Source organism: Terrapene carolina, unplaced genomic scaffold (genome assembly GCF_002925995.2).
Source record: "Terrapene carolina triunguis isolate 2854851 unplaced genomic scaffold, T_m_triunguis-2.0 Scaffold132, whole genome shotgun sequence".
Taxonomy (NCBI): Eukaryota; Metazoa; Chordata; order Testudines; family Emydidae; genus Terrapene; species Terrapene triunguis.
The window spans coordinates 11,257,168-11,271,206 of record NW_020664483.1 but is presented as its reverse complement, the minus strand read 5'-3'; the positions used below and the strand labels follow the sequence as shown (position 1 = coordinate 11,271,206).

Sequence of the window (14,039 nt, the reverse complement as noted above, 5' to 3'; positions counted from 1 at the left end):
CCTAATCAAACTGAATACAGATAATCTCACCCTCAGAGATGTTTCAGTAAGTTTTTTCCTCAGACTGGACACCTTCCAGGCCTGGGCACAATTCTTTCCCCTGGTACAGCTCTTGTTCCAGCTCAGGTGATAGCTAGGGGATTCTTCATGATGGCTCCTCCCTCTCCTCCTTGTTCTGTTCCACCCCTTTATATATCTTTTGCATAAGGCGGGAACCCTTTGTCCCTCTGGGTTTCCACCCCCCCTCACTGGAAAAGCACCAGGTTAAAGATGGATTCCAGTTCAGGTGACACGATCACATGTCACTGCAAGACTTCATTACCCACTTGCCAGCACACACATGTATACAGGAAGACTCACAGGTAAACACAGCCATCTGCAGACAATGGGAGTCATCAAGATTCCAAACCACCATTAATGGCCCACCCTTTGCATAATTACAATAGGCCCTCAGAGTTTTTTTCATATTTCTAGTTTTAGATACAAGAGTGGTACTTTTATACAAATAGGATGATCACACTCAGTAGATTATAAGCTTTGTAATGATAACTTACAAGAGACCTTTTGCATGAAGCATATTCCAGTTACATTATATTCACTTATTATCATGCTTTTATAAAACCATATAGACTGCACAACGTCACAGCTGCTTTTCCTTTCTTTTTTTAGTACTTTACGTTTAACACAGTACTGTACTGTATTTGCTTTTTGTGTGTGTGTCTCTCTGCTGCTGCTGGATTGCATACCTCTGGTTCTAAATGAGGTGTGTGACTGACTGGTTAGTTCGTAACTCTGCTGTTCATAACTCTGAGATTCTACTGTATACCCCAATGTCACTAACATTATTTGACATGATGAAGGAAGAGATAAATGAACTCTACCAAAAAACAACAACCCATTGTTTATTTCTTTGAATCAGAGAGGCTTGACAGTGCTATACTGGTACTCTCAAACTTTTCACTGACATCTCATTGGGATCATGGCTAAATCAAATAATCTAGAAGGGCTGGGTCTTTAATGTGAATACTTGTTCAAAGGAGCAGCCTGTGTGGAAAATGAATGATGTTATGGACTCAGGGGCAGCTCTATGTATTTTACCGCCTCAAGCACGGAGGTCAGCCGGTCCCGCGCCTTCGGCGTACCCGCCGCCGAATTGCCGCCGAAGCCGCGGGACCGGCGGACCTCCTGCAGGCATGCCGCCAAAGGCTGCCTGACTGCCACCCTCACAGTGACCAGCAGCCCACCCCCGGCGGCTTGCCGCCCCAGGCACGCGCTTGGTGCGCTGGTGCCTGGAGCCGCCCCTGTATGGACTGACAAAGTATGAAAAGGTCCTTCTGGGCCTGTCACTTAAAACACTACAGCTGCACCACTGGAGCACTTAAGTGTAGACACTACCTGTAGATTCTTCACTTCCCTGAGCGACGTAGTTATGCTTTCCTAATTTTCTAGTGTAGACCAGGCCTCAGTGTCCTATATGAAGTAGTAATGTTCAATGTTTGTGGGCAGTGATTGGCATAAATCCCCCTTTGTCTCTTAAATGAGAGTATTTAAGGTTTACAATACATGAGTACATCAGATCTAGTTCTTGGCAAAACACAGAACTTTATTTCACTCTACTAGTAAAAACAATAGCTAACGTGAGATTTCTTTTTCACTCCCCGTTTATATAGTTACAAAATGCACTTAGAAGTTAAATATATGGTTTATGATTACATACTATATTCCTTTAAATTGTAGGCTAAAAAATGGAGAGGCAGGCCTAGACTACACTTAAAAATGTTGCTGGCATAGATGTCAATCAAAGGTGTGATATCCCCCCTCCCCCAATCCCTGACTGACATAACTATGTTGGCAAAAGCTCTAGTGCTGACGTGGTTATACCAGCAAAATAGTTGTTTTGCAATATAGCTTCATTTGGGGAACTGATTTACGATAAACTGGCAAAATAACTATTTTGCTGAAATAAGCTGTGTCTTTACATGGGAGTGGTGTGGTGCTTACATTCCCAAGAGGACAATATTAAATTTGACTACCCTCCCCTCACTACATATACATATCAAATACTTTATAAATAATGTTAGGACATTGGGATATACTTACAACCAATGTCACCTTTGATGAACAAATTTAACACCTATAGAAAAAAGCTAGTTTGTTACTAATTAGTTTATAATCTTGAATTGAAAATATCACGGATAAACAGAAAGAAGGACAACCCAAAGATTATCATGCAATGTGTGGTTCATTAAGTCCAGCAAGTCTAGAAAGAATATACCATCAAAGAAACAACTGAGAAGTGGCAAGGCAAAGGAGAAAAGATGGACGGTTAAGCAGAAAAAAAAAATGGTTCCAGGATCCTGCAAACTTTACTCTTGTGGAAAAGGTGTGCAGTAATGGGCTCATGCTTATCACACAACTTTAGGCCTAATTTTTCAAAAGAAGTAATTTTGGGCATCTCCATTTTTGAGTGTCCAACCTAAGGAGACATCTTACAATGCCTGATTTTTAGAGTCCCCTCACCATCTCTTTAAAATTGCCTGAATTTCAGGAGTTATAATTTGGGCATAAAAAAACACGGAGGCATCAGAAATCACTAGCCCCCTTTTGAAAATATTGACCTTGGAGCATAAGTTGTTCAGGCTAGGGTCTGTGCCTTCTTTTGCATTTATCCACTGTGATGCTGTGGGTGACACTAGAAACAAATAATAATACATAAATAATTGTTCTGCACAAGTTAATGGAAGCAGTTGGGTGGTAAACCTGGTGAAAAATTTGGACCTGAAATAAAGTGAAAAGTGAAATAAAATTTGTCAATCACGCTGTCTCTTAATAAAAACTGAATTGAATTTTAAAAGAAAGAAAAAATTACTTCATAAGAGTTATTTGACAAGCAGAAGGAAGTCTTAAAAAGAATCTTTAGTTAAATATAGAAGTCTACCATTGAAAAATAGTGTTCATAACTTTTTTTGTTAAACAAAACATCAAGAAATCTGAATAATTGTTGTCTGGCATCTTTCATATCTCTTCATTCAGTCATAAAAATATACACAGGAGATTTAAAATTGGAATTGAAGAACAATCATCAGTTTGGCTCTAAGAAGCCCAATTATACTTAGATAATCTGGTCAGACGACTGATTTAAAATGTGGTTGTCTCTTATGGCACAAAAGTAGCTGGCAGTGATGCAAAGCCACTGGCACTTGAACCAAAGGACAAGCTTGCTAACATGTTTATCAAAAACTTGGTCCATTAACTCTTCTCCAGAGAATTATTTTAAAAGTTCTTTCTAATAGATCATTAGAAAATTTAGGAAGATGAGATCAGGATTCTTCACACAATCTAATTACAATTATGATGAGTTCGATGTTAGAAAGATTTTAGAAAAGAAATCTAGATTTTAGAACAGGTAACATTTTCTGAGACACAAGACATTTCATGGTGTTGTAAAAATGTCACATGAAAGAGGAAGCACTTGGAACTGAATTTCACTGCAAGCAGATCTACAAAGAGGACTTTCCCATTATTGCAGCTTTGCTAGGAGAAACTTGGAGAGCCTAAGCCCATACACTGTACAGTGAAGTTGAGCTGGAATAAACAGAACCTTACTGAGAGGAGACCCACCTGTACCCAGGAAAACAGGAGCAAGCTGAGAGTTTTTTAATTTTTTTTTTTTTTTTTTTTTTGCTACCCCGATGGTTCAGGTACATGACCACTGTCATGATTGGACTTTTGAGGATAATTTTTTCCCATCTTAGCCTTCTTAGTAAGGCAGCTAACCTTGTTGCCTACAGCTCAAGGGTGTTTATAGGAAACTGTCTTTCCATTTTTCAGAGTAGCAGCCGTGTTAGTCTGCATCCGCAAAAAGAATAGGAGGACTTGTGGCACCTTAGAGACTAACAAATTTATTTGAGCATAAGCTTTTGTGGGCTACAGCCCACTTCTTCGGATGCACAGAATGGAACATATATTGAGGAGATATATATATATATATATACACATACAGAGAGCATGAAAAGGTGGGACTTGTCTTACCAACTCTGAGAGGCCAATTAAGTAAGAGAAAAAAACTTTTGAAGTGATATTCAAGATAGCCCAGTACAGACAGTTTGATAAGAAGTGTGAGAATACTTACAAGGGGAGATAGATTCAATGTTTGTAATGGCTCAGCCATTCCCAGTCCTTATTCAAGCCTAAGTTGATTGTATCTAGTTTGCATATCAATTCCAGCTCAGCAGGTTCTCGCTGGAGTCTGTTTTTGAAGCTTTTCTGTTTCAAAATTGCCACCCGCAGGTCTCTCATTGAGTGACCAGACAGGTTAAAGTGTTCTCCTACTGGTTTTTGAGTGTTATGATTCCTGATGTCAGATTTGTGTCCATTAATTCTTTTGCGTAGAGACTGTCCAGTTTGGCCAATGTACATGGCAGAGGGGCATTGCTGGCACATGATGGCATATATCACATTGGTAGATGTGCAGGTGAATGAGCCCCTGATGGTATGGCTGATGTGATTAGGTCCTATGATGATGTCACTTGAATAGATATGTGGACAGAGTTGGCATTGGGCTTTGTTGCAAGGATAGGTTCCTGGGTTAGTGTTTTTGTTCAGTGATGTGTGGTTGCTGGTGAGTATTTGCTTCAGGTTGGGGAGTTGTCTGTAAGCGAGGACAGGTCTGTCTCCCAAGATCTGTGAGAGTGAGGGATCATCTTTCCATTGGAGACCATATTCCCTGTGTTCAGCAGGGATCCACATTTACTCCCCACCCTGATAGACTCTTATCCAAGGCAGTATGTATTCTGGTTGGATAAAGAGAAGTCAGAAGCCAGGATGCTGCTTGTTTGTTTGCTAGTAAACTGAACAAAGCTAGTGACTCCTATACCATTTGGGTGGCCCAGTCCTGAGAGTGGCCAAATAAACTAGTCACCTAGAGAAGGAATCTCACAAACCCATTTGAGAGAGTGTCACTACGTGAACAACATGACCTTCACCAACATTCTCAGGTCTGATTCCAGGCTGAATAGAAAAGAGCTTATTAGAAAGACCATCTGTTCAGCACAAGCCCTAGGTACTTTTAGAGAGAGTAAGTGATGGGGATTTGTAGCTGGGTGTCCTCAGATCCACCAATACCAGGAAAACTCCTTGAGTTATGGTTCTGAGGGGTTCCATTTTGAATTTCTGAAGTTTTACTAACCAATTTCCTCACTTCCTTTCAAGTTTATTTTAGATTCCAGAGCAGTGTCTGCCTTTTTGGAGCAAGTGTCTTTCACCTTCTTGGTTAAGAAACAAAAATGGCATCAAGATGTGGTAGCAAAGGTCACCTTTCTGAGTGTGGTTTTGAGTCAAGCAGGAATCAAATGGGAAAAGCAGAGATGGTTGCTCTGAAAAGCGAGAAAAATCCCAGTTGGAGACTGGTCATCATCCTGTCTGTCAGACTGAGCCAAGAGGACAAGCTACATTCTGTGGTGCCACAGTAACAGGATACCAACTTCTGAAGTACAGTCCAGCTGAATAAATACTGCTGAAAGTCAATAACTAAAACTTTTCTACAATAACCATTTCTCTAGAAACCTGACTGAAATTTGAGTATTTGCACTGAATAAATACTTAAGAGATGGTATAGTAACCTCACCTTTTGATATCAATCACTGTTGAGGGATTACCTTGGGCAGGACACAAGGCACTATAGTAATACAAATAATAAAACCAAATTTGGTGCATCACAAACTGCCTCAAAGAAATAGAAACAGATTAACTTGGCCGGAAAATTATTAGAGAACGCTTCATTGTAGGTTTACATTCTGATCTGTATTTGGACTAAAAATCTGTTCATGTTTCTAACTCCCTCTCAATGTAGTTTTGAAGCACTTTTTCACATGAGAATCCACTCTTCATGGATCAGGAATGATGGTTGCTTACACTGTTCAGGTTGTGCAAACAAAGCTTTATCATTCTGAGTCTCAAAAGCAACAGCAATCTTTGTACTGAATCCTTTCCTTTCCAATTGCATATGTAGGCTGTGATCATCAGATCCTTTTAACTCTAGCCAGGAAAGATTAATAGCTGTCCGTACAGCTACTATATTGTGAAATTTCTAGCTTGGAGCCTTTCCCCCCACCCCTCCTGCAGAAAAGAGAGAGAGCAAGAGAAATGCTGAAATTTAATCCTGCATAATTTTTTTCAGCTGTTAACCCTTGTAAGCTCTTAAGGCTACAGTAATACATGATTCGCAAAATGATGTCATGTATGAAAAGGGACCAAATATTGTGTTTCTGAACGATATTAGAAGCAACTCTGTCATGCACTTCACAAGCTTGTGCCTCATTAACTCACCATTTTAAGAGTTTTGGGTTTTTGAATGGCTCTAAGGTGTGGCCCAAACAGAGCACAGCACAGCAGCCTAAGCTTGAGGTGACATGGGTGACAGTTACGAGGTCCATATCTAAAAGGAATGGTCACAACCTCCTGGCTGTATGTAAAGGATAAAAAGCTCACCTGGTTTTCTTTCCATTCAGGTAGTTTTACATTTGGAACTTATTATACATAAACAAGATGATCTGTGGTGATTGTGGTTATCGGCATTACTGAATATTGTTTTTGTTCAGAGCATACATAGTGTTTTTGAGAGAATGTTAAAGAAAGACTTACCCCCTCCACCTCCAAGAAGACTGGAATTAGCTAGGAAAAGCAAAAGGAGAATAATTAGCATTAAATTTAAATATGAAATGAAACAGAACAGGAAAGTATTTATTTATAAGGTACAAATTTATATTTATAGTGTAAAATTGTTGAAACTGATTGTTCATAGTATAGAATGTACATTCTATTAAAACAAAAACAATTAAAGTTACTGGTTTTCACTCAAACGATTCCATTTTTATCTGTTTGTCCAAAGATATTATTGGTTCATATTTTAAAAAAATATGTTTACCTAAATTATTCTCAAAATCTTTATTTGTAAAATATCATGCAACACTTCTTGGCCTGTAGATTAATTTAATTAACAACAATGTATGAAAATAGTAATACTTTTAAACTGCATAAACTTCTGAAATTGTATAATGCAACATTCCTTTGTGACAACTAAATAAAGGCGCAAAACCCCTTGCCAGTTTAGAGATCAGCAAATGGGCTTTGGTGCCCTCTGTGACCCATTCTCCTGGGTTTCTATGACATAGGGCCTTTGTGGATGAAAATTAGTAAAGAGCAAATTATCCTCTAATCAGACATCTGTAAAAACACAGTGAATGAAATGCTAGTCCCATTACAATCCATGGGAGTTTTCACATCGATTTCAGTGGGGTCATGATTTCACCCAGTATATTTACATGCTGCTCTACTGTATCTATTCAGCTGTCTGTCCAAGTCATAAAGGATAAATTATGCACGGCAGTAATTTGCAGAATAAGGCTATTCAAGACAGCTGTTCAAATTAAGCTGGTGTGGCTGCAGCCACTCATTGTCCCTCCACAACTTGGGCACAAGAATGGGGAAATGGTAAGCCTATAAGCTTGCCCCCTTCAGTGAAGTACTCATCCTACAATTGCATGGGAAATGCAAGTTCCTTTAGCACAAAAATGTGGATGAAAAGCTGGAAATAAAGGTTCAAACTCTACTTAATTATTTAATCAATGGGAAAAGGCACAAGCACTTCTCTCCAACCTTCATATCTTACTGATGAGCAAAGGAGGAGTAAGACTGTAAAACATTCCTTCCTCCAGAACCTAAGGGCTTGTCTACACAAGGATATTCAGGAAAGTTAATCTGAATTAATTTTTATGTGAATTTAAAGTGGATTAGTTAAACTGCATTAAAACCACACATAGAAACTCTGTTTCAGAATTTAAATGGCCTTAATTTGACTTAGTTTAATTCACTTCCAAAGTGAAGCTGCTTTTCACATGGTTTCTTTGGGAGTGAATTAAGCTAAACTGAATTAAGGCCACTTTGGGGATTTATCTACATGGCCCTGCAGTGCAGATTACAGGGGTGTGAGCTGCTACAGCACGCACTGAAGTGATGCCCTGTAACTGCCCCATATATAGACCCTGCTAGTGCAAACTAAAAGACACTTAGTTTGTGTTAATATAGTCCCGTTTCAACCAGGGTTACATTAACATGAACTAGGTTCCTTTTAGTTTACACTAGCAGGATCTACATGGGACAGTTACAGCGCAATACATTAGTGCGTGCTACAATTCATATCCCTCTAATCCACATTGTGGGACCATGTAGACAAGCCCTAATTCTGAATTAGTGTGTCCACCCAGGGATTTATTGCGGTTTAGCAAATCTATTTTATATTCACCCCTTTAGTTAATTTGGATTAATTTTCCTGAATGCCCCTATATAGATAAGCCCTAAAGCTATGGGAAAGTATATAATATATGTTGTATTGCATGCATCTCTTTCTAGTATCTGAGCTTTACTATTTGAAAGAAGCTATTCCTATAGGAGCCATGACTACTGGACTAGTAGGAATAATTTATGATCACCAAATTCTGAATTCTGACACAGCACAAATCCATATGATAGGTTCTGTTGATGGTTTATCTTAATCTAAATAATTCATATTGTACACTGTCTATTTAGTTTGCTTTTTCATTACTTCTTTTCTCTTTTGGGGTCCTCTTGTACATCTCTTACATCCTCTTTCAGTCATACCATCAGCAGCCAGCTTTCCCTGACTCTACAGAGGCAGTGTCACAATTGCCAAGCTACGTTTTTCATAAAATAGTGTATTTAGTAACTAACACAAATGCCTCTTTAAAAAAAGAAAAGAAAAATGTCCTGTTATTGTTATTTACTGTTATTGTACCACAGCAAGAATCCTTTAGTCTTATGGGTATCATTTGAAAAATACTAGCAGGTAACACAACTGTAGCCCTATACAAGTTCCTTTGAAAAGATAAAATGAAATATATTGCAAAGATTAGCAGGAGGCTTTGATCCACATATTTTTACCACCTCCTATGTTCACTGAATTTCAATGCAATACCTAAGAAAAGCATGACTTGAAGAATTCCATGAAATGCAAACAGCTGATGTATCCTTTACTTTGTTAGCAGCTTCCAAACTACTTTAATAGTCAATATCAACTCTCGCTGCAATAACATTAATCAATACATGTATAAGCGGAAACAAGCACAAATGTGAAATCAGACAAGCTGAAAACAAGAGAAAAGCCCCTAACATATCATCTAATACTATCGTTCTGCAATGCAGGATTATTTTCTGAAGTGTATTAGAGCGCTTTGTCCATTCTAGTTTTAATGAACTCAAGTTCCGGGGCTTCAAACACTTCTCTTGGGAGATTTGCCCAAGATCTTATAAGCCTCACTGTTAGAAAGTTTCCTAGGATATCCAGCTAACATTTTCTTCTGCAAAACCACATCCTCCATCTGCTTAGATCATATTAAATTCCCCTCCTTCCTTGACAATCTTTCAAATACTTGTAGAACTTATTAAAACATAGCACACTAGTTAGCATTATAAAAATACAATAGTAAAAACCATTTTAAACAAAGATTTTGGCCACAATGTATCACAATCGAATACAACTACTGGAATTACTGTAGTAACTCATTAACATTTTACTGTTTTTGCCCTTCAGGACACGGACAGCACCTTAAGGACTCTTGCCCCCGACAGAACTCTCACATTTTGCCACTCTGCCTAACTTTTCCAACCCACAAAACCACCATACCCTGCATGAGACTTGGAGACATTCCTGTCACACACACAGCAGACGTTCACTGAGCCTAGGCGCTACAAGTACACACAACCATCATCTGCAGTCAGATACTGATCCAGCCTGGGCCAGCAGCCATGATTCTTGTCCTCATCGCCTCATCCCTCATCCACAGCTGAGCACAGGATTCTAACCAGACCTGGGGAGAACAAGAAAGAGTCTGCTTCTGCGATGAGAGAGATGATAGGGAGAGAAGGTATACGAGAAACTGTAAGAAGAGACAGTGAGAGCTAGGGACTTCCTGCCCCCCGTTCCCTCCCAAAGCTACCCTTCTGAGTCCACTTCCCTGACCTGTGCTAAAATTGCTCTCTGCAATCTCCAGCCCATAGCAAGTTCCCCAGTTTTCACTTTCAAAATCTGGTTATAAGACACATCTAGAAATATGCCTTTAAATGTGTGCCCATTTACATCAAGCCAAGTGACAGCACACAAATTGCCTGAAGAAGAGCTCTGTGTGGCTCAAAAGCTTGTCTCTCTCACCAACAAAAGTTGGTCTAATAAAAGATATTATCTCACCCACCTTGTGTGTCTAGCACACAATTCAGGCAGCCTGTACTGTAGGCACTTATTTACACATGCTGGTAGAACATGATCCTGCATTCCTTACTAGCATTCCTCACTAGCAAACTCCCATTGAAGTCAGTGGGAGTTTGCCTGGGTACAGACAGCAGATTTTAGTCCTGAAGAGGACCTTTCAGCTCCTGAGTTTTAGATTTGGTACCATCATGTCAGAAGTAAAAAGAGAGTTTCCTAGACTCAGATTAATCCCTAAGGAATAATCCTTCACATCAAAAAACATGAGTCTGTCCATTGGGTTTTGGACCAAGCCCCAGTGAGGTGCTTAAGGCCCTAATGGTCCTCTGAAATTGATGGGAGCTGAAAATGCTCAGCACCTCACAGGACTGTGCCTTTATTCTGTGCTCAAGAAATAAATGATCAGCAGTTACAGGACAACTGCAGAAGTCCCATTAGTGCATGCCTGTTCTGACCAATGCAATTAGCCTTCACGCTAAACACCAGCATTCCTCCCAAAACATAGAAAACACAGACGTGCAAATAATTTGGAGGAAACAATTTAAGCAAGTTTAGTCTCTTTCTGGCCATGGATTATCAGCAAGGAGATCTTAAGTTGTCAAAATATATTCATTATTCAAATGTATACATTAATATATTTTACAAATATGGATGGAACTTAACATTCTAAATTTGATCTGCCTTACTTAGGGAAGTCACATGGCATTGTTTGTGCTCCCTGACTCAATAATCACAGAACTTCTGCAACAAATCCTGAAATTCCCTTCAAATTTCACTTTCTATGAACATTTTGGACCTCTTGAATGCTTGTGGAAAGTAAATTTTAAAAAAAGTTAATTCGGCTGAAGCAAATTAATTGAAAAATCTGAATATTCACAAAAATCCTTTTAATATTACAGCCAGATCAATTAAAAAGTGAAAAAAAATCTGATTTTTTAAATGGACATACACCTCTACCCCGATATAACGCGACCCAATATAACACGAATTCGGATATAAAGCGGTAAAGCAGCGCTCCGGGGGGGCGGGGCTGCGCGCTCCGGCGGATGAAAGCAAGTTTGATATAACGCGGTTTCACCTATAACGCAGTAAGATTTTTTGGCTCCCGAGGACAGAGTTATATCAGGGTAGAGGTGTATTTCCTGACAGTGAAACTTTTATCATCTTCTGTCAATTCAGTTGAATTTAGTAACCATAAATGACTAGAATATTATTTTTTGTGATATCTTGAGAGAACATGTTTTGGCATTGTTAACCACATAGCTGAATAGCATTGGTTATGTGTGTGTGCGTATGTGTGTAGAATGCTCCTTTGACAAAATTGTAAAAATGTGCTTTCTTTTGGGACCATCTCTTTGCAAAGCATTAACGGCACTGGTAACTTAAATTGACATCTGTGTCATGAAGCCACGCATCTGTCAGCATAACAAAAACATACTTTAAAAGTCGATTTGATATTGTTTGACTTAGGTAGCAGATGTTTGATCTTGTTTTCATATAAAAAAATAAATACCTGAGTTGATAGATACTTTTTTAATTGTGAAATTTATTTAAGGAGATATCTTTATACTTGACGAGGGTGTGAGATGCAAGATATTCTATCTCCAGAGACACAATTTTTATTTCATCAATAAGACTTCATAGCACACTGCTGGTGAGCAGGGTAACAGTAATTTATGAAACAGGCAGCCACATTTCCTTGTACATGTTTTGTGAAACATCCTTTCCTGTCACTGTATTTTGTTTGATCTGTTCTCAAAAAAGACAGGAGAGAACAAAGTAGAACTGTGAGCAAGCAACTTTGCCTTACACACACACTAAAATGTTTTTGGCCAGGATACTGTTGGTGGTAGAATAAAAACCTAAGTAATTCTGAAAAAAATATTTGATAAATATACATTTGACTATGGATTAGCACTATTATAGTACAACTTTACAGGAAATGCTTTCCATACCAATCCATTATAACCAGGAGGGGAGGAAATAAAGTTTCAATAGTAGACTCGGGATCAGATTTACACAAAGGTATTTAAGTGCCTAATACAGATAGGTGCCTAGTGTGGGATTTACAAAAGCACTTAAGTCAGCTAGGCACCTAACTCCCATTGACTTACAGTGTCTAACTCACTTAAGCACTTTTGTTAATAGTGTTGGGAACCTATTTGTTTCTTTAGGAACCTATATACCATTTGTGAATATGGCCCTTTAAAAGTTACTCAGTACTGAATGTGGACTATGTGTACAGCTCTGCATTGTGGCTAGTGCCTCCAGGACTGTATGGTGCAGGATATTTTTTCTATGTGATCTTGACTAAGTCACTTCTGACTGTGCTTTCGTTTTCTCATCTGTTAAATGAGAATACTACTAATCATCTCACACTATTATTAATAGATAGCAGTAAAAATTCAGTTTTATCCAAATGTTTTGAGATTCATCAGTTATTGCTAAGGCTACGAGTTAGTCATGGAGGTTGCAGAAGTCATGGAATCTGTGACTTCCAGCAACCTCTGTGACTTCAGCTTGTGGTGGTCAGGAGCTGCGGGGTCCCCTGCTGTCCATGGCGCAGGGAGCTGCCGGGTACCCACACTGCCTCTGGCAGCCCCCGGAGCTCCTAGCCACAATGGGCAGTGGGGAAACTCCCCCCCCCCGAGCTCCCGGCCCACCACAGTAACCCCTCGAGCTCCCAGCTGGCACGAGCCCCTGGAGCTGCGGGTGGCACGGTACATCACAACACCCAGCCCACGCGGGCAGCGGGGGAACCCCCAAGTTCCTGGCTGGTGGGGGCCCATGGGGCTGCAGCCAGCAGGGGTACCCCATAGCTCCCGGATGACATGGGAGGCACCCAGCCCCCACGGGCAGCGGGGGCTCCCTGGAGCTTCTGGCAGCAGGGGTACCCCGCAATCCCCAGCTGCTGAAGGCACCTCCTAGCCCTTGCGCAGCTGCTCCACTTCAGGCGGTGTGGGGTCCCACAGATCTCCATTTTGTCTCAGATATTTTTAGTAAAAGTCACAGCTTTTGTGAATTTTTCTTTTTTACCCATGACCTGTCTGTGACTTTTACTAAAAATATCTGTGACAAAATCTTAGCCTTAGTCATTACTACTGTTATTTTTGTGATGCTTTCATAATGTCAGTGCATACATGCTTGTAGAATGCTAGGCTCTGATCTCAGTTTGGAGCAGCTAAGCATTACTTTTACTACAAATAATACATAACAATTCTGGTAAGATCTTTAAATCACACCACACCATCATATAGGTGAGGTCAGTCATTGCTTTAAGGATTGGTCTCAACTTTTCCCCCCGGACAGAATGATTTTGGGGCACTACCACCACTGATGAAGCTATTCACACCTAGAGCTGCAATCGCTCTAGCTGTTAACACCTCTTATTCACTGAACTTTAACCTGGGGGTGGTTAAATACATTTTTGTATTATAGCAGCGCAGCACCTCTGTTTTAGTTAAGGTTGAGAGTCACTTACTGTTAAAATTTCTTTCACAGATTTAAATATGCCCATCTGAGTTAAATAAATGCTCTGGATGATTTGTTCATCTGCTTGGGAAAACTACCTTCTGAAGTCTGCTATGTTTGAATAGCTTAACCTATTATTAAAACACAAATAATTGAGAGCAGAACATATTCCATATACACTCCTCCTCCATGCCCAGCAGGACCAAGGGTTTAAGCCTTCTATACGTGTTAGGAATCCAAGTCTCCCTCTCTTACAGTCACAAGTACAAGAGAAGGGACTCAGCTCTAA

General features: G+C 39.7%; 1 protein-coding gene across 1 annotated transcript in view; it reads right to left on the bottom strand.

Moving 5' to 3' along the window:
* MACROD2 (mono-ADP ribosylhydrolase 2) overlaps positions 1-14,039 on the bottom strand; it is a 1,327,587-nt gene that overhangs the window by 1,011,513 nt on the left and 302,035 nt on the right. The window contains exon 4 of the mRNA XM_026653173.1: positions 6,643-6,672. Coding sequence (XP_026508958.1) covers positions 6,643-6,672 — 30 coding nt within the window. The remainder of the gene's footprint in view (positions 1-6,642; positions 6,673-14,039) is intronic.